The 25895-nt window shown below is 37.3% G+C and overlaps 1 protein-coding gene across 4 annotated transcripts in view; it reads left to right on the top strand.

Annotated features, from left to right (window-relative positions):
* Positions 1-21795, top strand: part of FYB (FYN binding protein) — a 175230-nt gene extending 153435 nt beyond the window's left edge. For 3 of the 4 annotated variants that reach the window (XM_021076648.1, XM_021076647.1, XM_005672430.3), the window contains exons 13-19: positions 418-443; positions 2426-2492; positions 5873-5963; positions 7144-7306; positions 17282-17315; positions 19800-19831; positions 20615-21795. In XM_021076648.1, the coding sequence (XP_020932307.1) occupies positions 418-443; positions 2426-2492; positions 5873-5963; positions 7144-7306; positions 17282-17315; positions 19800-19831; positions 20615-20637 (436 nt within the window). In that variant the 3' untranslated portion in view covers positions 20638-21795. The remainder of the gene's footprint in view (positions 1-417; positions 444-2425; positions 2493-5872; positions 5964-7143; positions 7307-17281; positions 17316-19799; positions 19832-20614) is intronic. The other variant, XM_003133908.6, reaches the window with a different exon arrangement.

Below are 25895 nucleotides of genomic sequence, written 5' to 3'. Positions count from 1 at the left end.
ATATTGACTCTGCCCTTCTATTCTCTGAGTCAGATCAACAGTTTGGGGCCTGAGCTATGACTCCAAAATATCGAGTCCATTTAATTTAGACTAGTATGATAATATGCCCAAACTTCCTACAACAAATCTAAAAACATTGGTCCAGTAGCTGTGCACAAAACAAACCATTAGATGTCTTGACTCTTGACTTTTTTGGCCAACACTGGAATCCAAAAAAAGTCTTGCTAAATTCCAAATTGATAAACATAAACTTAGGACTCTTCAGAGAAATGGAGAATGAGAAAGGAATGATAGTCAACAGACGATTAGGCTTTATGAGCCTCCGGGCTGTTACTTATTCATGCCTCTCCTAAATAAAAGACTCAATGTCTGTGTTTATATTGTCTGATTATCCTTGTGTTCTCATTTTCTTTCCAGTTTCCCTTCTCCTCCGAAACAAGTGGGTGAGTAATAAAAACTAATTGTATATTTGATAATTTCATTTCTTGCAGATGAGGTAGCAGAAAGGATTGGCTATAGGCATTGCTATCTGGATTAAAGTCCTGACTCCGAAAATAATAAATTGTGTAACCTAGTCAAGTAACTGCACCTGGGGTGGCCGCAGTAAAATAGTGGAAGAGGAAATTTTTAAATATCAATGATTTTTAAATAGTTCTTCTAATCATAAGATCACTATGCAGAAAGGGACAAATGAGTAGGGATGGACCCCAACATTCCCCACATCCTTACCCCAGTTCAGTCAGAGCTTAGTATACTGGACTTCTGCCGAAAGATTTCTAAAAATGCCCTACATTATATGCCACCAAGGTCCTTCTAAATCTAAATCTAATCTATTTTTAAATGTATCATTTATATCATCTTTGGAAAAATTTTCCACTGCTAAATGTAAAACATTTTCCTCTTCATACAATTTTGATCAGCTTACTCTTTTACCGCTGCTGAGACAGATCTTTAAAAGGTTTTTCTTAAATTTATTTTGAACAAAATAAAATGTCTCACAAGAATATTCAGGGGCTTTCAAAAAGCTTATCTTACCTTGTAAATAAATTGAAAGAGCAAACCAAACACAAAAGTAATCTATTCTTCTAGACTGTTCATCTGACTTGTTTTCAGTTATCAATGTGCAAATACATAGGGCTCTAACTCAAATTGAACAATAAGTGATGATGAGCTTATGTCTTAACCTATAATTTCCAAAAACCATTCGGGACTCTCTGTGCTTAACTCCATAGAGAGTATGTGTAAAATGGAACACAAATGTGATCAGTTAGGTAAAAAAAATGTTTCTTGTTTAAATTTTCTTTTGGTCTCAAGTGTGTCTTAAGTGCATGTGCATGGATTAGTCATTTCTTCCCCTCTGGAAACCAACGATATGCCAAATTTTTGCATATTTATTATAGATTTTCCATATAATCTTGAAAAATGCTTACTTTTCATCTGAACAAGTTTTATCCTGTGAAATTAGTTAACCTTAGTGGGAGGAATACACACACACACACACACACACACACACCCCATAAATATACACACACATGAGGGGGGGGTCTTTTAAGGAAATCAAACCCTTGCCACTACCACAGAGCGTTTTAAATTTCTGTGATAATCATTCCTTAAAACATTTGTATTCCCTTCAACTCATCTTTTCAGCTTAATTTGCTCTGGTGCCACTTAATAGGTGCAGAGAGGAAGCATTCCTCCTGCCTTTATTAACAAGAAGTCTAGAAGGAAGAAAGGTGTCTACAGATTGGAAAAGCCATTGAATCAGTTAAGGTCATAACAACTTTCCCACCGACACTGATTCTCAAAACCAAAGTGTCTTTCATTTTAAGGTGGTGCCACACATAATATTACTCTAAGGTAAACGTTAATGAAGAGCAGATCAATGAGTAAGAAAAAGAGTGATAGATAAACACAAAGACTCAGACCTACAATAAAATGATGTATAGTATCATTGCACCCTAAATCCCACAAAAATCTTTCAATCTCTACCCTCTGCCAATGGCCAGGAATATTGATTTTTAAACATCAGCAATCTACTAATCCTGCCATTCGTCACACTTGTGAACCTTTGAATCTCAGTCACTAGGAGATTTTTTTTTCCTGATAACAATAATTATAATCATTGTCATTGCTTTTTTTGGTTGTGGTAGTGGGCTTTTTGTGTTTCTGTTTGGGTTTGGGTTTAGGCTTTTTTTTTTTTTTTTTTTTTTTTTTGAGGGAAATTTAACACAAACATCAGGGGAAATAAAAACTTCTCCCTTTTAAGCACTAGGGAGTGAGTGCTTCCATGAGAAATGTACAGAGACGTCAGGAAAACCTACTTTGTTGTCCTTAAAGCAATCTTTATATTAAAAACACCATCGAATGCTCATATCAAAATTTAAATTAAGAGTGTCTCATCATTTGCTATTCCATCTTTTGTTAGACACGGGAGAGGAAGTTTATGATGACGTGGATGCCTCTGATTTCCCTCCTCCACCAGCAGAGTTGAGGTAATGAAAATGTTCTCATTACAGAGATGTAATGAAAATCAGACTGCTTAAGCAAATTCAGCCGGAATAAACCCGCAATAAACACCAGAGTGCGTGTGTCCTCTGGGTGATCCGATTGGCTCTGTCCTCCTCTCCCTGATCCCAGCATTTCTGTCCCTGGCAGGTTTATGAATGGATAGCCCAGATCCTCCTCCGCCCCTCCCTCCTCTCTCCTGCTTTTCTCCCTCCCCCCCCCCTTCCCAGTGGCCCTTTTTCCATCTCCTGATTATCTTCTGCTCTGTGACTCACTGATGACTGCATTCACTCATTCACTGGAAAAATATTTGAGAGCCTGATTGCAGCTGCTGTCACTGATTCATCCCCTCCCTTTATTTTTACTTGTTTCCCAAAATGTTTTTTGTCTTGAGTGCACTGCTTAGTTTAGGTCTCAACCCTCACCCCGCTGGCTTAAGCCTCCACCGTCCTCCGCAAGATTGTTTCCTTTTATGAAACAGAGAGAGAGCAGATTTTTTTTTTTTTTAATGGTCTTTTTATGGTCACACCAGCAGCATATGGAGGTTCCCAGGTTAGGAGTCAAATGGGAGTTGTAGCTGCCAGCCTATGTCACAGCCGCAGCAACTCGGGATCCGAGCCACATCTGCGACCTACACCACAGCTCAAGGCAACGCTGGATCCTTAACCCACTGAGCGAGGCCCGCAACCTCATGGTTCCTAATCAGATTTGTTTCCACTGCACCACGACGGGAATTCCTGAGGATTTGTATTTCGAAAGGACTTTTTTTTTTTTTTTTTTTTTTTTGTCTTTTTGCTATTTCTTGGGCCGCTTCCGCGGCATATGGAGGTTCCCAGGCTAGGGGTCCAATCGGAGCTGTAGCTGCCAGCCTACGCCAGAGCCACAGCAACGCAGGATCCGAGCCGCGTCTGCAACCTACACCACAGCTCACGGCAACGCCGGATCGTTAACCCACTGAGCAAGGGCAGGGACCAAACCCGCAACCTCATGGTTCCTAGTCGGATTCGTTAACCACTGCGCCACGACAGGAACTCCCTGAAAGGACTTTTAAAAGTTATGTCACTTCCTCACAAAAGCATCAGATTCCCAAAGATTCCATGCAAACAAACAACAAAAACAGTTCAATGGTGAATAGTGACATTCTTCAGCTTACCTAAGCCTTCAATTTAATTTGAAACAAATATTGTAAGAAAATCTAAAATCAGTTAATACAAGAGGAGTATCTTTCGAAAATTCTTTTGAAATAGGAAATAACATGGTAGGGTGCTTTTTTACACTCCAGTAAATATGTAAATTTGATACATACTATGTATAAAAGCAAGAACATCTCTCTAGGTTTTTTCAAGAAAAAAGAAAGATGAATAAAAAGATCTTGGACTTGATGAGTTAAAGGATGAAAGTAACAAAAGGAATACAGTAAGTGGTATTTTCTGAGCTGTGCTGGTAAAAATGCATGAGTGAACTCTATTTTTCACCAACATTGTTAAACCAATTAGAGAACAAGAGGCAGTATCAAGATCGAAGAAACTGAAGGGGAAATATGTTATTTATATAAGAAAACCAAGTTCTATAGGCAAAGCAAGCAAGAAAGATGGAAGGAGAATCATTCTCCTTTTTCAGTTGTCTATGAGAGGAAAATCTAACCCTTAGTAATATCTTAAGTTTTAATATTCCTCACCATCGTGAAGTCGGCTCTATCCCTGAAAGTTTTGTTTTGTTTTGTTTTTTCCTGGACACACTTGAGATACACAGAAGTTCCAGGGCCAGAGTTCAAAACCACACCATGGCAGTAACCAGAGCCACAGCAGTGACAACACAGGATCTTACCCCACTGAGCCACCAGGGAACCCCCATCTCTGACAGTTTTAAACGCATTTTTCTGTTTAACATTGCTATAGAAATGCCACCACATTCCATTAAATAGATCTCTAAGAACTCAGAGTCACACATTGGCACTTTTCTTTAAGCAAAATAAACCCAAGCCGGTTAAACTTCATGCGATATGTACTATTTTCTTTCCTATCGCTTATTTTCAGAGTTTAAAAACACTGTGTGTTCTCCAACATAGCATTCTATTTTTTTTTTAATAAGTTTCAATAAATTGTTTTCAGGAGTTCCTGCTGTGGCACAGAGAGTTAAGGATCTGGCATTGCTGTAACTGTGGTGTAGCTCACAGCTGCTGCTCATCCCTGGCCCAGAAACTTCCATGTGCCATGGTTCGGCCAAAAAAATAAAATAAAATAAATTATTTTCTAAGAGAGATTGTGAGGCATTTTTAACATTCATGTGTATTCTGGTCACTCCAGAGTGCTAATCCAGGCCAGCAATTCCACTGCTGCCCAGGGTACAACAGACAGAAGACACTGAGAGCTAATGCAGAACCTAGGGCAGAATAGTGTGCTAATTCATTTCCCAGTGAATGATTGAAATTCTAAGATTCAAAAACTAAGGCTCAAGCATTTAAAACAATCAAAATATTTGATTGACAAACAAATTTGACAAACAAAACCCTATCTTAGGTAATCAAAATAAAAATGAATATCAGTGTTTAAATTTTTTCATTATTCAGAAATATTCTGATTTTTAAAGTTCCCTCCTGCTGAGACTCACAGTCTTTTCCCAACATCCATATTAAACTCTGGGAAATGGTTCATAACCCTGGTTGCAAATTAATATCACCTGGGAGCTTTTAAAATTTAATTTAGAATTTTAAATTAATTTAACTAAAAGTTCTTGAAATTAGACAAGGGCAGTGGTAGTTTTTAAAAAAGTTCACGGGTGAACCTATATGCGGTGAGGCTGGAGAATCACTGCCTTAGACCTTTTCACCTCTCTTATAGCAATTGGCTTTAGCTGGTAACTTAAGATATGACCCTGGCTTCGTTTTAAGTAGAAATAAAAAAGTTAATATATAGGAAATTTTTTTAGCCATAAAAATGGGTCTTCCAAAAAGTGTTCTTTTTTAAAAAAGCCTTTTCTATGACATTAGCCAAACCACTGTCTTAGAAGGGTTGAAAAATTATCTCGGAAGAGTTGAAAAATACAGGGGGTTCAAGGAGAGGTTGAATCATATGAAATTGCTGATGTGTAACCATGTTAAACTATACTTGAGTCATTTTATATCTTTCGACATAATAGATAATCTTTCACTTCCATTTTAACTCAATCTATATTCTCTTGAAGACTCTATTTTGCATTATGAAATGTCACCAATTATTACAATGCATGTACTGGATTTCTGAGGATGATAATTAACTGAAAATGAAATTTAACAAAAATGTAATGTTATGAGCTAAGTGTCTATTACACATTGTCCTTTTTATATTTTGAAACTAAATGCTATTTTATGTGTGTTCTCTCATCCCAGTCAAGGATCCAAGGCCAGGACAGAAGAAAAAGACCCCAAGAAGCTAAAAAAGCAAGAGAAAGAAGAAAAAGACTTCAGGAAAAAATTTAAAGTATGTGACATTTAGATATACAAAGTTCAAAGTGCTAATGAAAAAGAATTGATGATTTTTAAAAGTGTAGTTATCAATATCACAGTTATCCATCACAACTCCCTTATTTTCTATAAGATTTTATATTTAAATTTATTCCTATAACTAATTAACCAAACTCTCATACATGCACAATATATATATTATAATAATCATCTAAATTTAACTACCATTTAAGCTTTAATAAGAAATTAAGCTAAAAACAGTTAAAATAGTATTAATTAAAAAGAAATTATATATGTATATGTAACATATGTGTGTATATATATATATATACATACACAAACATACACACAAATATATATAATGGAATATTATTCAGCCATGAAAAAGAAGGAAATCCTGCCCTTTTTTCTTTTTTTGTCTTTTTAGGGCCACACCCTCGGCACATGGAGGTTCCCAGGCTAGGGGTCAAACTGGAGCTGCAGCTGCCAGCCTATGCCACAGCCACAACAATGCCAGATCTGAGCTGCATTTTTGACTGACCTACACTGCAGCTCTCAGCAATGCTGGATCCTTAACCCACTAAGCCAGGCCAGGGATCAAACCTGCATCCTCATGGCTACTAGTCAGGTTTGTTACTACTGAGCCACAACGGAAACTCCAAGCCTGCCATTTGTTACAACATGGGTAGATTTTGAAAGCTAAGTCAGACAAGAGACAGACAAAAACTGTATGATATCAATTTAATATGAAATCTTAAAAAAGCAACACTCACAGAAACAGAGAGAAAAATGGTGGTTATCAGAAGTAGGGACCATGAAGAGATGTTTGTCAAAGGGCACAAATGTTCTATTATAAGATGACTAAGTTTTAGGGATCTAATTACAGCATGGTAAGGTGATCAAACCAATAGAATTAAAGCTTTGATGGTAATCATTCTGCAATATATGAGTGTGATAAATCAACACGTGTATGTTTTAAACTTTAAAGTTGTTTTAATTTTAAAATAATTATTATATTAGGTGGATGAGGTTTTAAGCGATTTTTCTCCAAAAATGTTTCTTTAATACTCTTATGGTATCTTTCGAAAACAAAGAACTAGTTATTTAACAAGGGCTTTTAAAATAAATCTATACATAAATGAATTACTTTAATAATAACACATCAATAATGTAATTGTTTTCCCTTATTTTTTCAGTATGATGGTGAAATTAGAGTCCTCTATTCGACCAAAGTTGCACCCTCCATAGCTTCTAAAAAGTGGGGGAACAGAGATCTACAGGTAAAGCCTGGAGATTCCCTGGAAGTTATACAAAACACAGATGATACAAAAGTTCTCTGCAGGAACGAAGATGGAAAATGTAAGTCGCTACTGACTCTGGAGATAGGACACTCCAGAATTTACAACCAAATAAGCGTTAGTGATCACTCTTGTTTATATTAACTCTTTTTTGCTTCATGTTTCATGAATTGTGGAAAACATTAAGAAATTGGAAATCTTGGAGTTCCCATCATGGCTCAGTGGTTAACGAATCCACCTAGGAACCATGAGGTTGCAGGTTCGATCCTTGGCCTCACTCAGTGGGTTAAGGATCCGGCATTGCCCTGAGCTGTGGTGTATGTCACAGATGTGGTTGGGATCCCGAGTTGCTGTGGCATAGGCTGGCAGCTACAGCTCTGATTAGACCCCTAGCCTGGGAACCTCCATATGCTGCAGGAGTGGCCCTAGAAATGGAAAAAAAAAAAAAGGAAAAAGAAAAAAAGAAATTGGAGATCTTGCTCTGCTGAAATCAATGTATTTTACTTTTTACTTTGTTTTCATTTCCCACCTGCTGCATTTGGCCTGAGTTGCCAAGGTAATGCCCAATTAGTGCTTTTGGAAATGCGGTCCCACATACCCCCAGCATCAGCAAACTCTTGTGCACATATTCAAACTGCGGGACTCTGGACCCACCCTTGACTTGCTGATTCGTGAGCTCTGGGGGTCAGACAGAATCTGTGGTCATAACTTCTTCCTTAGTTTGTTAGGATGTACACGAAAGTACTACTAAAGTAATGAGTGGTCCTTGCTATGGCCTCCTTTTGAAATTATATTGCATATGTCACATCTAGAATTTGCAGTTTTCCTACCTTGTAAATTCGCTTGTTTTCATTTCCTATTTGGACCCATTTAATGCGGCATTTTATTCCAAATAAATGCAAGAGGAGTCCTACCCTTTCTGACTTTATCAGTTACTACAGCTGACAGATGGAAATGTTTTTGTCCAATTTTGAAAGGAAGCTTACTTCATTTAAAGTCCGGGGAAGAGTAATTCAAAATTATGTTGTCTTATATTTAAAACTGAATAGCCAGCATGGCTGCCCCATATCAGCTCCGTCCGTCTGCACGGAAAACGTGAACGCTGAGTCCAATTTTAATGACAGGAAGGTGACTCAGGGACAGGAATCAAGATGGCGTTTTTAAGAATAAAACACAGTGACTCAGGGATGGGGAAAATAAATCTAAAGTTTTTGTGGAAGAGGTGTGGTTGGCTTTTACAAGGAATAAATGGAATGTGGGTACAAAGGATAAAAGGCAGGGGTTTTTGGTATTAAGACTTGGAGCTCACTGGAGGTAATTCGTAGACAGAGCTCCAGGAGACAAAGAAAACCCCCATTCACACCTGCATTTGTGAAGAGTTACCCCAAGGGATAGTCTTCAATGAGGAAAAACTACAGGCTTAAAGGGTCATCAAAATACTTTTTAATGTTCAAAAATTTTTAAATTATCAAGTTATGATGAAAATGCCAAAATGGAATATTTGATAGAATGATTTGATAATAATATGAGGAAATTCTTATGACACACTAGTAAGAGAAATAAGAAGCCTGCTTAAAGTAGGCTAGGATTTATGTACAGTCATGTGATGGAGCTCCCGTGGTGGCTCAGTGGTTAAAGAATCCGACTAGGAACCATGAGGTTGCAGGTTCGATCCCTGGCCTTGCTCAGTGGGTTAAGGATCCAGCATTGCCATGAGCTGTGGTGTAGGTCACAGACGCGGCTCGGATCCCTCGCTGCTGTGGCTTTGGTGTAGGCCAGCGGCTACAGCTCCGATTAGACCCCTAGCCTGGGAACCTCCATATGCCACAGGAGTGGCCCTAGAAAAGGCAAAAAAAAAGACAAAAAAAAAAATATGTACAGTCATGTTAAAGAAATACATAAGAAAAAGAAACTAAATTAAAATCCTAATAGTGGCTGGGAGTTTCCTTGTGCTGAAACAGGTTAAGGATCTGGCATTGTCACTGCAGTGGCTTGGGTCACTGCTATGGCGAGGGTTTGATCCCTGGCCTCAGAACTTCCATATGCCGCAGGTACAACCCCCCCCCCAAAAAAAATGCTAGTAGTGGTGATGGACCTAAATGATATGTTTTATTTCCTCTACTTTTCAAATCATTTCATGTTTTTCATGACAGAGAATTGTTCTAACACGTCATGTGGACCTTTTTGCAGAGGACAAGCTTCAGACATATATTGCCCTGCTATCCTGAGACTCCTGTCCTTGTCTAGAGCAATGCTCCTTAACTGCAGTGTGCATACACTCCATGTGGGGATCTTGTTGAAAATGCAGATTCTAATTTAGTAGGTCTGAGGTGAGGTGTGACATTGTTTTTCCCAAGCTCCCAGGTAACTGATGCTGCTGGTTCATGGAACATACTCAGTCACAGGATATAAATGACCTCAAGAACAAACATGCATAGATTCAGATTCGGCATCAGAAACAGAAATTTGGGGAGTTCCCGTCGTGGTGCAGTGGTTAACAAATCTGACTAGGAACCATGAGGTTGCAGGTTCGATCCCTGGCCTTGCTCAGTGGGTTAAGGATCTGGCGTTGCCATGAGCTGTGGTGTAGGCCGGCGGCTACAGCTCCGATTGGACCCCTAGCCTAGGAACCTCCATATGCTGTGGGAGCGGTCCAAGAAATGGCAAAAAAGACAAAAAAAAAAATAAATAAATTGCAGTTCAGATCCGATCCCTGGCCTGGAAACTCCATATGCCACAGGGCAGCCTAAATAAATAAAGAAAGAAAATAAAAATGAGAGGTAAAAATTAAAAACATTACATGAAATTCTGGTAGATTAAAAACCAAGGGATCCTTGTGACTTTTTTTTTTTTCTGGTGCAAGATCAATGCACTTTACAGTTTCCAAGCTTATTGATAACTAATTCAATCCTTAGGTGGTTCAGGGGTCCATCTCAAACAGAATGAAAACCAGATGGTTATATTTACAGCACTTGCATACCTGTTATTTTTATTTAAAGACTTTTGAGGGCTGGACTTTGCTTTAATTTGGCTCCCCCATATGGGAGGTGATGCTGGCAAACCCTGCCACAAGTAGAATAGACTGGAAAGAGGAGGCAGCCAATAAAGCCTTGTTATCAGGGTGATGGTGACCTCATTGAATGAGTTCAGAAGTGTTCCTTCCTCTGCAATTTTTTTGGAATAGTTTCAGGATAGATGTTATTTCTTCTCTAAAGCATTTGAGAAGAATGTGATAGAATTTGCCCATAAAGCCTCTTCTGGTCTTGGACTTTTGTTTGTTGGGAGTTTTTAAATCACAGATTCAGTTTCCATACTTGTAACTGATCTGCTCATATTTTTTTTATTTCTTCCTGGTTCAGTCGTGGAAGATAAGAATGAACTTATTTGCAAGACAGAAAGAGACTTACAGACATAGAAAACAAACTTAGGGTTACCAAAGGGGACAAGAAGGGGAAGGAATAAATTAGGAGGTTGGGATTAACATATATGCACTACTGTATATAAAATAGATAAACAATAAACACCTAGTATGTAGCACAGGAACTATACTCAATGTTTTATAATAATCTCTAAGGGAAAAATCTGAAAAAGAAGATATGTATATTATGTGCATATGTAACTGAATCACTGTATGTACACCTGAAACTAACACAATATTGGAAATCAACCATACTTTAATTTTTTTTAAAGCCTTGTTACCAAAAAAAAGTTACCATTTGGGTAGCTGGAGCTTAGTCATTTGGGAACTCAAAGTGGCAGTATTATCCTATCCATTGGAAAACAAATTGCGGTATTTATACATCAACTCCTGTCCATCAGGAATTGAAGCCTACTCCTGGGCAGGTGGCCAATCGTTCAGAATACTGAGCAAATGGACAAAGAAGAGTTCTGGAAGCCAGAGAAAAGCTATCAGTAAATAAATTAAAAATGCAAGTGCTATCAGTTCAAAGTTGAACCGCAAAGCAGTGAAGCAATAATGGTGAATGGATATGAAAGGGCCGCCAGGAGCATCTGCTGTTGCATTATTCCACAATTTAATTATCATATCTGCTTGATTTCCCTTTCATCTTTCCAGATCTCTTGCTTTCCTGAATTGTTCTAAAATGGCTTGCTTATTCTTTCTCTGAGCTGAATCCTTGACATTCTTAATTTTCTTCATTTCTGGTCCATTCCTCAAATACCCAATAGGACTTGGAATGATTCTCGTATGGATTTAGCCCACTCTCACCTGGATTATTACAATAGCCTTTGAAATGATACATCTATCCTACCCTTCCTCTCATCAATCCACTCACCACACTGTTACCCAAATATTATTTTTAAAAACACGAAGTCTTTAGGGTTGGTATATAAAACTCTTTATGATCTAGCCTCACCCTCATCCACTATTTCCCATTTGCAACTGACACTCCAGGAATACAAACTACTTACTTGTCATTCCCTGAATAAACTATGCTGTTTCATCCTTCTAGGCTATTTTATTCTCCTTGGAATGCCCATAAATTATCTGTTAAAAACATCCTAGTTGTCATCTAAAATTGGAAGCACACTCACTCCCTCCCCCAGCCACCGTCACACAACGACTCTCTCCCTTTCTCCACTCTGCTACAACTGTTATTGCTGTAATTGTTCTTATTTTTTTACCAATCTATCACTCATTACACTCCGAGTTTGAGGGTAGCTTCAATGAATTGTTCTCAACACTGTATTGCCAACACATTCTACACCGCCTGGCACCTTGTTCAGGGCTTGCTGAATTGAGTATAACAGTTCGGGGATAGCAGTTGGATAATCAAATGAAACTCTGACATACTGACATTGGTAGGAAGAAGCCTGTTGAATATCTTAACTTGTTAGGAGACAGAGGTTCTCTGTCTTCCCTTTAGTGATGTGATTCATTGGTTGTGTATCATTTGGAAAAGGTTGAATCTTACAGCTCTTTACTTCTGCATCTAATGAGCAGTAACGGTATTTTCAATCCAACACACAATGACCCTAACATTTTCCTTACTTCCTATTCTTCCTAAATCCAGCAAAGAAAAGAAAATTGTAGTTTATTTAAACCTAATTTGCAACGATAGAAATCAGAGGCTAAAGCATTAGCAATAATCCCTTCCCACTGAGGAGTAGAGTACAAGCCACTTCTACAGGCATTATCACATTTGATCAAGTCTCACACACTCACTTGTACAAGAGCATACTGTAGACGTGTTGAGATCTTAAATATATATTTCTGGCACATTTCCAAATGCTTAGAATTTCTCGCTGATATTTATGCATATTCCTCAATTCAACGTCTCAGAAGCTTGTGAGTTTTCCCACCTCTTGTTACTGGAGAAGAATTTTCTACAAAAAAGTGTGGAATGAGGCATGAGTTATTTGTGGGCAAAATGTTCTCGATTTTCTTTGGGTGTCGAGGAAGGGAAATTTTAAAAGTGCTTTGGATATTCCCAAATCCAACTGATCATTTTTTTTGCTTAGGTAATTTCGTTTTCAATTTTAAAACAACGCATGGGAGTTCCCATCATGGCTCAGTGGTTAACGAATCTGACTAGCATCCATGAGGATGTGGGTTCAATCCCTGGCCTTGCTCAGTGTGTTAAGGATCTGGCATTGCTGTGAGCTGTCGTATAGGTCGCAGACTCAGCTTGGATCCCACGTTGCTGTGGCTATAGCATAGGCCGGCAGTTACAGCTCTGATTTGATACCTAGCCTGGGAACCTCCATATGAGGCCCTAAAAAGCAAAAAAAAAAAAAAAAAATTGAAACGACATATGCACACTGAAGAAAAAATTTTTATTCAGAAATTCTCTAAGTCACCTGATTTGATTTGAAACCCTAAAAATAAGTAGGGAGAGAGAGAGAAGGAAAGAGATCATTTCTATGAAATTAGGATAATAATTTATTTTTACTATTATGCACTACATTTTGTTTTTAGTTTCTATTATATTATGAGCATTTTCCCTTGAAGTTGGACATTGTTCCACTTGCCTGGGTATATCTATGCAATATGATTTTATTGTTTTTAAACTGCATGAAGCCAAATTGAGTAAATTTAACTTTATTTCTGGACTCGCTCACAACAGATGAAATAAGGAGGAAATAATAAAAGTTGTCATTTTTATTAAGTAAAAATGTTGAAAATATTAGAACAAAGATATTTTTCATTTTCTCTAAAAATGGTTTTGTGTAGCCAGGGTAATTTTATATTCACAATACCCTTCTGGAAGGTGAGTCATTAGTCCTGGGACACATTTGCACTGTAGCAAGTCAGTGATGTGGGAAGAAATTAACGGGTACATATGCAGGTGGGTGTTACTTCTGTTTTGTTTTGTTTTGTTTTTGACTGTGCCTGTGGCATGTGGAAGTTCCTGAGCCAGGGATCGATCCCATGCCACAGCAGTGACAACGCTGTATTCTTAACCCCCTAGGCCACCAGGGAACTCCAGGTGTTACCTTTTAACTAGCCCTGCCTCACTACCTTTTCCAATACATTTATTTCAAGCCACTGTGCTCTACTCTCTGAATGTGAAGTTTCCGAATAATAATTTCACATTATGTGTGAAAATCCCTGCTGGGCCAGTGCCCACAGTATTATAGGGCTAACAGAACACACAACAGCTACTCTACATGTGCTCGAACTATGATGAGAGGGTTTTTTCGTTTATTTCGTTTGTTTGTATTTTTTATTAACATTCCCTATGATGACTGTACATGGAACATGTGAGCAAAGAGAACATTTTTCTACTGAAAAAAAAATTGGTAATGGAGAGACTATATGAAACATCACAGTAAGTCAGTTGATTTGACAGTTTCTTGAATCAGGCTTCTAGCAGAATGAAGTTTTAGCAGAGGTTTTTAAAGGAACCAGAAAGCAAAACCTATGCTGTATTCAAAGTTATTAACCCCGTTAAAATGCTATATAATAGTGATTTTATAACTAATGAGCAACACGTTATTTCAGGGAACTAAAATAGAGCAGCACACCCTCATCCCACACTCCAATCCCTTGATAAACTTGTTCTTAAATAATATTTACAATCACTGATTTTTTGGTATTTCACACACAGAACAGCAAGGACAGTGCATTCAACAAAAGAAAAAGCTGTTCCTTAGAACTCTTGAATAGGCAAGATATAGGAGGAAAAGTAATAGGGACTTGAGAATCTAAGAAAACATACTTTTTATAATTAATTTTCTGAAGTTAGGTAATTGAGTTATGTATCATGAGTTATTAACTTTGGTCACTGAAAGGACAGTTTTATGCCTAATTACAGACAGTGTTTTATCTAGGTCTGTATAAGTTCAGCATAACTGAGTTTTAAAAAATAGATTACCTAAAAGCACAGGAAAATAAAAACTTTTCATTTCCACAAATGGTGATTATATTCTCTTTGTTTTGAATTTTATTTCTCTTAATTGTCTGAATAGTTTTTATAAACAACAGAAATGTATTTGATGCCAGCATAACTCCACTCTCTAGCCATATTTTCTAATTTCTTATAAATTTCTCTAATTTTCTATTTTCTAATTTTAATGCAGTACTTTACAAAGCTCAAACAACTGACAATGAGATTGACCTCAGTCAATTATTATTTTTAAATTAAAAATAATAGTCATTATTTTTAAATTATCCATTTAAACACAAATATCATGGGAACACTTCCTATCGTATTATTTTCCAATTTGTTTTAAGAGAAAATTCAGAAATGAAAACAGAACTACCAATTGTAACTAACGAAAAAAAGAGTTCATGCCCCTTACTGTCTATAGAGACTCTTCACATTTTATTCTAAGGTAAAGAAAGATTTGAACCCTGACAAAGAAATCTACAACTTCTAAAAGTCTAAAAGGTTTTTTGTTTGTTTGTTTTTCGTTTTGTTTTGATTTTGCCATATCCACAGTAGGCAGAAGTTCCCGGGCCAGGAATCAAACCCACGCCACAGCTCTAATCGGAGCCCCAGCAATGACAATGCAGGATCCTTAACCCACTAAGCCACCAGGGAACTCCTAAAAGATTTTCTTTTTTGACAGACACATGTAGAATTGAATTTGTTAGAGATGAGCTTATCCCCCCTTAAAAATTATGTTAAATGATGATGTCTACCTTAATTTAAGTCTGTTCATGTGAAACCAATAAAAGAACTGTGATATCAAAGGCTACCCAAGGATCAAAAATATTAATTTTAGATGACCTTACATTAATAATATTTGCCACTTTTGCTTTAATGGAAATAAAAAGGAAGATATGGTCTAATACTCTGAGAACAATGTTACTTTATTGTGCTTTTATCATTTTGATACATGCTTCATTACTTCCATAGTATAGGAAATCAAAGGTAATTTTGATTCTTTTCCAAAGCAGTTTTCATTAAAAAGCTGTGACTTTCTTGATAAAATATATTGGTTGAATTTTTAATCCTGTAATATTTCAAAAGAAAGTTCATTTTCTTAAAACTTAACCTATAATTTCAGTTGTATGATTATAAATTTTTTTTAAAATTGCATGTTAAATCAATGGCATCATGTCATTAATATGTTTAAGAAAGTTTATTATTTTTGTATTGATATTTGCTTATGAGCTTCCTAGTTTATCATTTTTTAAGCATCAACTCTAATTTAAAACTAAAACTAGGAGTTCCCACTGTGGCTCAGCAGTAACAAACCCAACTAGTATTCATCCTGATGCAGGTTCAATCCCTGGCCTCACTCAGTGGGTTAAGGATCTGGTGTTGCCATGAGCTGTGGTGTAGGTTGCAGACGCGACTCAGATCCCATGTTGCTGTGACTGTGGCGTAGGCCAGCAGTCACAGCTCTGATTGGACCCCTGCCCTGGAAACTTCCATATGCCCATGGGTGCGGCCCTGAAAAAGACACAAAGAAAAAAAAAAGAAATTATTTGAAGCTGGATTGACCATACTATAAATGGTACTAATCTGAAACATACAGTAGTGTTTAGGTGATTTAAAAAACTAATAACTACAGAAGTTAGTAATATTAATTAGATGTCAGCAGACATTTCCTCAAGAAAGATAGTCCAGATTTTTTCTCAGGAGTATTTTTGCGTAATAGGGGCAAATGAGGCTTAAAAAATGTGCTTTCTGGAGTTCCCGTCGTGGCGCAGTGGTTAACGAATCCGACTAGGAACCATGAGGTTGCGGGTTCAATCCCTGCCCTTGCTCAGTGGGTTAAGGATCCGGTGTTGCTGTGAGCTGTGGTGTAGGTCGCAGACGAGGCTCGGATCCTGCGTTGCTGTGGCTCTGGCGTAGGCTGGCAGCTATAGCTCCGATTCGACCCCTAGCCTGGGAACCTCCATATGCCGTGAGAGAGGCCCAAGAAATAGCAAAAAAAAAAAAAAAAATGTGCTTTCTGGTATAAGATATGGTCTGTTCTTTACTTAGAGAAATTACTAGAATCCCTGGCATGTATTCTCCTAATAATGATTTGTTGCAGGAAAGATGGTAATGCAAATGTTCATACTCTGTCAGAAGGCAGCAGAGGGGAGTGGAAGATCTTCCACACTGATTATAAGAGAGTTTTTGGAAAGCCTTTAGAATGCACACTCCCCAGGTGACCTCTCAGTCCCTGAGCTGAAAGGGGAGTTGAATCAGTTCTCACTCTGTTTAATTCTTAGACCTGGTGGTATTTAAAATCCCTACCTATGAACTACTTTTGCAATTAGAGAAACTACACTTAGTAAAATTCTTCTTCAAACTGCGTCAAGAGGGCAACACCTTGAAGAAATAGACAAAACTGTGACAGAAGCTTCTACAACAGCCTACAGTAGCTTAGAAAAGAAAATACTGGTTTTCAGTTTAAGGGGAAAGGAGGAAAGATTGTAAATAGAGGAAAAGAGCCAGGTAGGAGAAAAGTTACAAGAGGAAAAGAAAGAAAAGTTGACACAAATAGGACATATATTTGGAGCTAGATAGAATTATTCAATATAGTAGAGCGTGTTCTTTTAACTATTAAATTCTATTTCAATTTCTTTCAGGTTTGTACTATTAATAAAATTTATTTTCTTTTTCTTTCTCAGATGGTTATGTCCTTCGAAGTTACTTGGTGGACAAGTAAGTCCATTTTCTTCTGCTATTATTACTTGCCAAAAGAATTTATGCTTTTCTTTAAGAAACAGTCCTAATATCATTTGTGAAAATATATTCCACTAAACAATCATAAATTTTAAAACAGGAGTTCCCGTCGTGGCACAGTGGTTAACGAATCCGACTAGGAACCATGAGGTTGCAGGTTCAGTCCCTGGCCTTGCTCAGTGGGTTAAAGGATCTGGCATTGCCATGAAGCTGTGATGTAGGTTGCAGACACGGCTCGGATCCCACGTTGCTGTGGCTCTGGCGTAGGCTGGTGGCTACAGCTCCGATTGGACCCCTAGCCTCGGAACCTCCATATGCCGTGGGAGCGGCCCAAGAAATGGCAAAAAGACAAAAAAAAAAAAAAAAACTTTCATTTCACTTGCTATTAAAGCAGTTAGTTGAATTAATCAGAGACCAATTAGTATCTGCACAGTAGGTACAAATATCACCTGTTAACAGTTGATAGTTTGGCCCCTAATTGAGGGCTTTTCTTTACTAATACCAGGCATAGTAGAGTCTTAAGTTGCCTTTTTTGGAAGCATGCCAGAAAAAAGATAATGGTCAATGATTCTTCTATTCTTATGAATAGGACGTTGTCACAGTCTGGTACTAGTGCTATTAGAGTCCCCCTCAATGTTTGAAGATTCTGTTCTAAGTAAACAAGTGCAAGAAATGAACTCCATTATCAGGGTAGATCATATACCCATACAAAGATGTACAGAATTCAGCATAGTAAAGAAATTAAGGAGGATTCACAAACCGTATCCATGAGCAACCTGAAAGAAGCAAATCAAGTACCCTGTCCACAAACCAGTGAAGAGTCAAAAGAAAAATAATCATAATACTTTTCTTTTCCTCAGGACATTAATCACAGTGATAGGCATGGGACTTTTCAATAGGTTTTACTCTATGAGAAGTACACATTTCAAAGAAAGACTATGTGACAAATAAGGGGACCACATCTTCATCAGTGATTATTACAGGATGATTAAGAGAGAACTTAGAAAGTATCCTCTCTAAGTAAATATTTCTTCACCACCTATTGAAGTGAATATATAACAAATGTTTATTGAATGAATGATAGAAAAATCTGTCATCTTTGCATGTGTGTCAGATTTCCATTAGCCAAACCCTCCCTCAGTCTCAGAGAAAGGATCCAAACAGAAGACATAGGGAACTCACAGCATCTGCCAGAATTGGTAGCAATTTGAAATGCCTGCTGCTGCTTCCATGATAAATGCACAAAGGTGGTACAGGAATTCAGAGTGGGTCAAAGTGACAAAGTCACCTTACATTTCCGAACTTTGAAACTATATCCTATGTTTCAAAGCTATATTAATATTTATAATGCTATTTTAATTACTTGCATATCATTCTCTCCTCCATTAGATTATAAGCTTCTTCAAGTAAAAGCTGTGTCTTATATTTATATCTCCTGGTACATAGGAGGCACTCATTATGTGTATAGAATAGATTTTTTTCATAAAGATTTAAGGTCGGATAAAACCTAGAATGTGTAAAAGTCTCCAGAACTACTATTATGGATGCTGCTTATAACCAAAAATATTTTTTAAATTATACAACGTAAGAATCACCATATAAACCATATCCTGACTACTTATTTTGTAACCAGTATTTATATATTTTGTAATTAATATTTACAAATTATAACTAGAAACATTGCAAAAATGATGCACCTGTTTCCCAGGCCAAATATTTTGGTATTTCATTCAACATTTGAAATCCAAATGGAAGTAGTGAAAGTTTGATGTATTAAGGAATATAAAGAAACCACCACAATTTTGGATTAGGGCACCCAGTGGAGTACTGTGCAATGATTTTTCAGTTTGTTCAGTTCAACAAACACTTCTTAGCAAGCACAGCTGGGTGCTAGGCTCCCGGTTCAATCTAAAGATGATTAAGGTATGGTCTGTGTTCTTGGAGCATGTTTTCATTATTTTGTATATCTGTGATATGGACTAAGTTGTGTGTGTGTTTTAAGAATGAAACAAGATTAGATTAAGTCAATGAAAGGAAATGCAGAGGAATGTGAAATTACTTGCCACTTAAAAACGCATAACATGGGCGTTCCTTTCGTGGCTCAGCAGTTAATGAACCTGATTAGTATCCATGAGGACGTGGGTTCAATCCCCGACCTTGCTCAGTGGGTTAAGGATCTGGCATTGCTGTGAGCTGGGGTGTAGGTGCAGACATGGCTCATATCTGGCGTGGCTGTGGCTGTGGTGGGCAGCTATAACTCCAACTAGACCCCTAGCCTGGGAACCTCCATATGCCATGGGTGCGGCCCTAAAAAGAAAAAAAAAAAAAAAAATGCATATCATGTAACTTCTCACTTTTAACTGCCTTATGTCAGATAAAATCATGTTATTAAACTTTTAATGTAAATACTGCTTTAATGTTAGATTCTTTCTTTAAAATAAAAATTATTTTCTACATTTACAGTGATGGAGAGATTTATGATGATATTGCTGATGGTAAGTCTCACACCCACCACAGAGAACACTTATGGTGAATTTCCTGTTCTTAGAAAAAATAAGAAAATAGCTTGAAAATAGCTTGCTGGGTTAATTAGAGCCTTCCAATCTGATCAGAATTTGAATCACCTGAAAATGTTAGGAAAGGTCATTGCCATGGTACAATGAAAAAAAAATTATTTTTGTACTTGACTGGAAATCAAGGGAAACTCATTTGAAAACAAAAGAATGAAAATATTTAGTGAATTTTTCACTGTACTATAAATCTTATAAGAACTGCCTTAGATCCACAAAAATATTTGTACTTGGCCAATAAGTAGGTACTTGTTTCATAACCGGTATCACTCATTAATGTTGTCTAAGCATCATATATTTCTGAATTATTATCTAAAAAATTGACCTCACCTGAAATGAAGCATAGTGTTAGTTATCCTTTTAGTCTCCTTTTAAATGTATGATTCTTACTGATATCTAATATTTTCAACCTCTTCAAAATTACTATCAAAAATTACATTTACAAGCCAGTTAAAATTATCTGAGTCTCCTTTTGATAGAGAATAGATTTGTCCAGAACCTTTGTTGGGATTGTACACTGAGCAATGAATGTTAAATAAATACATGCCTTTCCATTTAACTGCTCTTTCATCAAGTGAGCCAATTCTACTTTTTGTAAATCCCGAACCAGGAGAGTATAAATCATCCCCATTTCCAACCTTGGGATACTTAATAGGTATGTGTTTTGTATAACAACATTTAAATTTATTTTTTCTTTTTTTCTTTCAGGTTGTATCTACGACAATGACTAGCTCTGAGCTTTGGTCATTCTGCGATGTTCATTTGATGTCAATGTGAACTCTGGGTTTTAGTTGACATGTTAGCACAGACAAGGTAGCACATAAAATTAATGCTCAAGACTACTTATTGCCGTTTGTTATAAAATTCTTATAAAGTAATTATAAGTTTTGAAATTTGGGACTTAGAAAATGATTTCTTTACATACATTTTGGAAGACTACATCAATGAGATATAAAAATTATTAAATACCCACTTCTGCCTTAGCTGCAGTTATCAAGGCACTTCTTTTAGACTACCAATAGACAATGCTCCCTTCCTAAAAAAAAAAAAAAAAAAAATCATTTGAGAAAAAATGACTGTGTTGTTTAAAGAAATGTAAAGAAGAACAGCAAAGGAATATAAGGAAGGAAACTTTTAAACTTTCCATAAGGAGAGAACTATTATTTGTACTTCTAATTATGATTGTATCTTAGATTCACTATTCAAACTCTGTGTCTGTTAAAAGGCAGTACTGCCTCCTCTCTTACTAGTGGGTTAAATGTTTTCAAAATTATAATAGTAGCAGAATGTTTGTATAAAGTTTGTCCCTGTTTGTTAATTGTGAATATATTTTAATTATTTGTTGAGAATGGGCACAAAAAGTATGCATACCTAAGATTAAAACTGTAGAAGAGTCTAAAACGTTTTCTTTTTGCAGATATAATTTTGTATTCTGTTTAAAGTACTGATGTAACTAGAGTAGATATGAATGAAGACTACCCTAAAATGGTGAAGAATGAAGTTTGAAATTAACTAGCCTTTTATGGCACCTCTTTACTGTGAAGTTTTTTATTTTTCAATTACTTCTATGAAAGAAAAAAAATTTTAACCACTTTAGTGAAAAGTTGGCCAGCAGAGGGAGTACAAATTAATAAACTTAGCATTTGGGATAGGGTATTTCCCTATTGGTACATTCTTATTCCCAAAGCAACCCCCAAACAAAATATGAAGCATTTGGGTTACAAATCCTAAGAACACTAAACACCATGATTCAAGATGCAAAGACCTAACACTGAAGAAAATAGCATATTAGGAAATTTCTTTCACAAGTTCCAAAATACAAATTGAGCAAATCCTAATGCTGGCTCTGCTATTAATAAACCATGATGCAATATTGGGCAAATCATTCATCCTCTTAGTTGTCTCATCTACAAATCTCAGGATCGGACTAAGTCAGTTTTTCCCAACTTTTTCACTGTCAGTTACCTCAACCTTCTGTAATCCTCCCTCTACCGCAGCTCTGTGTTTGGGAATCTTTTGCTGATTTTTTTTTCTTTTTCTTTTTCTTTTTTTTTTTTTTATGGTTACTATTTTTGGGCAGTAAAGTATTTTTTAATTAAGGTATGTACTTTTTTTGGACATAATGATATTGCATACTTAATAATTGACTACAGACGTACCCATCATGGCTCAGCCATTAACAAATCCGACTAGGAACCATGAGGTTACAGGTTTGATCCCTGGCCTCACTCAATGGGTTAAGGATCCGGCGTTGCCATGAGCTGTGGTGTAGGTCTCAGATGCAGCTCAGCTCCCACGTTGCTGTGGCTGTGGTGTAGGCTGGCAGCTACAGCTCTGATTCGACCCCTAGCCTGGGAACTTCCAAATGCCTCCGGAGAAGCTCTAGAAAAGGCAAAAAGACAAAACAAAACAAATAATAATAATAATAATAATTGACTACAATATAGTGTAAATGTAACTTTTTTGGGGGGAGGTTGCATGCAGAGGTTCCCAGGCCATTGGTTCAAACCCGCCATAGCGGTGACCCAAGCCACAGCAGTGACAATGCCAGATTCTTAATTTGATCAGCCACCCAGCTTTTGCTGATTTTTAAACTCATTGAATAAATAATGATTAATACATTATCCCTGTTTTAGTATTGCAAAGGCCCTTTGGAGAGTCTGAAGAATGGCCCAACTGAGTCAAAATAATTTCAATTAATTGTAAAGGAACTCAAAGACTTCATATGGGTAAAGTGGGATTTCCATTAGGTGCTTTGAAATTTTTAAATAGATCATCTAACTACTATTGTTCAATTTATGCATTCTAGGAGTCTGAGGCCCCCAAATCAGAAGCCACTGATCTTAAGGACCCCCTCAAATTATAAAATATTTTGATGTCTACTTTTTGATAGGGAGAGCCAGTATATGCTCCTGTGATGAATTTATTTTAATATTAGATAAAATTACATCATCCAAAAGTGGTTTTTGTTTGTTAAATTTGGTAACAAATATACAAAATATACTGAGAGTATATTTCCAGTACTTCCAGTAATTTTTTTCTGATTGAGAATAGTGTAAATTCAATACAGTACCATTTTTAAATATTCTAAATTAGATCAAGGGAATAGTTGAGAGTTTTGGTTTATATGAAAAGAAACAGACACATGCCTATGAAAGATTTATATAATAGAGAATCATCTAAATATCAAAGATCCTAAAGTTTTTATTTTAATGTACTAAATACTATTTCTGTTAAGGTTGTATATAAGGAAGTCTGTCCTATGAAAAGAGGGACAAATAAATACCTTCAGCAGATAACTTTGCCTCCTACTTATCAAGAAATCAAGGCTACCACCCTTTCTGTCCTGTAATTTGACCCCATCTCTGTAAGAGTCTTTCTTGGAGCCCATTCTTACCTCTTTTGACTTCTGCCTCAAAGGATGGGATACCTCCTGTTCAAGACCAAACCTTCCACCAATGGTGCTGTTGATACTTTGCCTCCTGTTTTGTGGTAGAAATTGAGAAAACCAAGTGCAATTCCCTTTAACTTCCTATAATGTTCAGCCTTAACGCATATCCAGAACTATCCCAGACAATAAGATGCCACTGCTCAGATTCAAAGCCCTACCCTGTTATCCCATGTCTTCCTGCCTTCTCCGGAGTCTCATTCCTCCACAGTTAATTCATTCTCAATTCCTCCCTCTCTTTCTCTCTCTCCCCCATTCCTCCCTACCTTCCTCCCTCTCTCTCCTCTTCCCCATCCCTCTTTCCTTCCTTCTCTTCCTGTTTTTTGTCTTTAACTTCTCCCTTTGTGCAGATTCCTTCCTCTAAGCTTACAAACATACTGAAGTCTTTCCTATTTGAAATCAAACAACGGGAAACCTTGCCTCAAAGCTACAGCCCATTTCTATTTTTCTTCCCTCATCCCATTGTCTTAAAATGGTAGGAGCCAAGAAAAATGCCTCATAGACCTTCAACCACATAGAGAAATCCATTACCAGAGTTGTGTCAATGCCAGGCTTCCCACAGACTGCTCCTGTGTAGCTAGTGATTGAGCATGGTGGGCCAGTTCCTGAAAAATGCAGAATCTTCCAAAAGCCTTGCTAACCCTTCCCTACCCTGCAAAGCACTCTGAGAATATTCTACCCAACCAACGCTCTCTCCTCCCTTCATGGGGTCAGATTTGCACTGCTGCCTGATGTCTCCCTCCCATTTCCTCTGACACAGGTATTTGCCCCCGACCCCCCCCCCAAAAAAAATTACTGCATTTTCACTCTATCTTGGTGTTTGCTCTCCAGAGGACCTGCACTAAATACAGTAGCAATGGAAATTCTGTAAAAATATACAACTTCCTCCTGAGATCAACTGAATCAGAATCTCTGGGGGAGAAACTTTTCAATCAATTTTTTAAAAATGTTATTGAAGTATAGTTGATTTACAATGTCATGTCAATTTCCGCTGTATCAATCAATTTTTTTTTTTTTTTGGTCTTTTTGTCTTTTTAGGGCTGCTCCTGCAGCACATGGAAGTTCCCAGGCTAGGGATCCAGTCAGAGCTGTAGCCACCAGCCTATGCCACAGCTACAGCAATGCGGATCCGAGCTGCGTCTGTGACCTACACCACAGCTCACGGCAATGCCAGATCCTTAACCCACTGAGCAAGGCCAGGGATTGAACCCAGAACCTCATGGATGCTAGTTGGGTTCATTAACCACTGAGCCACAATGGGAACTCCTGTATCAATCAATTTTTAATGAACTCTAAACATGAGCTTAATGCTTAGGTTTGGAAACCCCTGGTCCCTATTCACACCCTACCATATTCTCAAGTTATATTCAGTCTTCAGCTCTGCTACAATTACACTCAGTCTTCTCTGTGTGGCTATCCCACAAGTACCTCTAACTCACAAGACTCAAAACTGAACTCAATCCTCTTTCCCCCTTTCAGTTAATGATCTGTCTTGTAGATTCTGTCTCAGTAACAAATCTATCATCCATTCACCCAAGCTCAAAACCTAGAAGTTGCTCTACTTCTGTTCCTTCACAGTGTTCAATGGATCATCATTAAATGGATCTCCCCAAAGTAAAGACTCTGTCTTGCTGTGGCTCAGATTCGACCCGTGGCCTGGAAACTTCCATATGCTGCAGGTGTGACTGAAAAAAAAAAAAAAAAGACTCTGTCTTCTTATTTGTTTTACATTCCTATAGTTCACATGGTATCTGAAGCCTTTCATTATGTATTTAATAATGAAAGAATAAATGATGTCTGCAAAGAATGTGTTCATCCAGTGGGCTGCCACGTAAGTAATTTTCCTTATCACTGTTTCTTTTTAAAATTTTTTGTATTAAACATAGTTGATTTACACGTTCTGTCAATTTCTACTGTACAGCAAAGTGACCCGGTCATACGTATATACACAAGTGATTGGCTATAGTTCTTAATCACTATTTCAAATATCATAAAAATTTGAGCAAGGCGTTCCCATCATGGTGCAGCAGAAACAAATCCGACTAGGAAACATGAGGTTGTGGGTTTGATCCCTGGCCTCGCTCAGTGGGTTAAGGCTCTGGCGTTGCCATGAGCTGTGGTGTAGGTTGCAGATGTGGCTCGATCTGATGTGGTTGTGGCTAAGTTTTAGGCCAGCAGCTACAGCTCTGTTTCAACCTAGCCTATGAACCTTTATATGCCTCGGGTGCAGCCCTAAAAAAGCAAAAAAAATAATAATAATAATAATAAGTTGAGCAAAGTAATGGTTCATAAATGCAGATTCAATTTATCAGCATATAGATCATCGATGACCTTGGACTGAAGCCATCAAGTGTGGATTTTGGAATAGGGTTTGGTGTACAAATGTCTATTAGTGATCAACATCTGTGAAAGGAAGGGAAAGAAACATGACTGAGCAGAGAAAGCAGCTGGACTGGGATACTGGATGTAAGCCCAACATCCTCAGCCAATCAAATGGGGGCCTCGGGAATAAATGCTATGAATCAGTGTTATCCCCCTTCA

This window comes from Sus scrofa, chromosome 16, assembly GCF_000003025.6.
Source record: "Sus scrofa isolate TJ Tabasco breed Duroc chromosome 16, Sscrofa11.1, whole genome shotgun sequence".
Taxonomy (NCBI): Eukaryota; Metazoa; Chordata; class Mammalia; order Artiodactyla; family Suidae; genus Sus; species Sus scrofa.
This window is presented reverse-complemented; position numbering and strand designations above follow the sequence as displayed.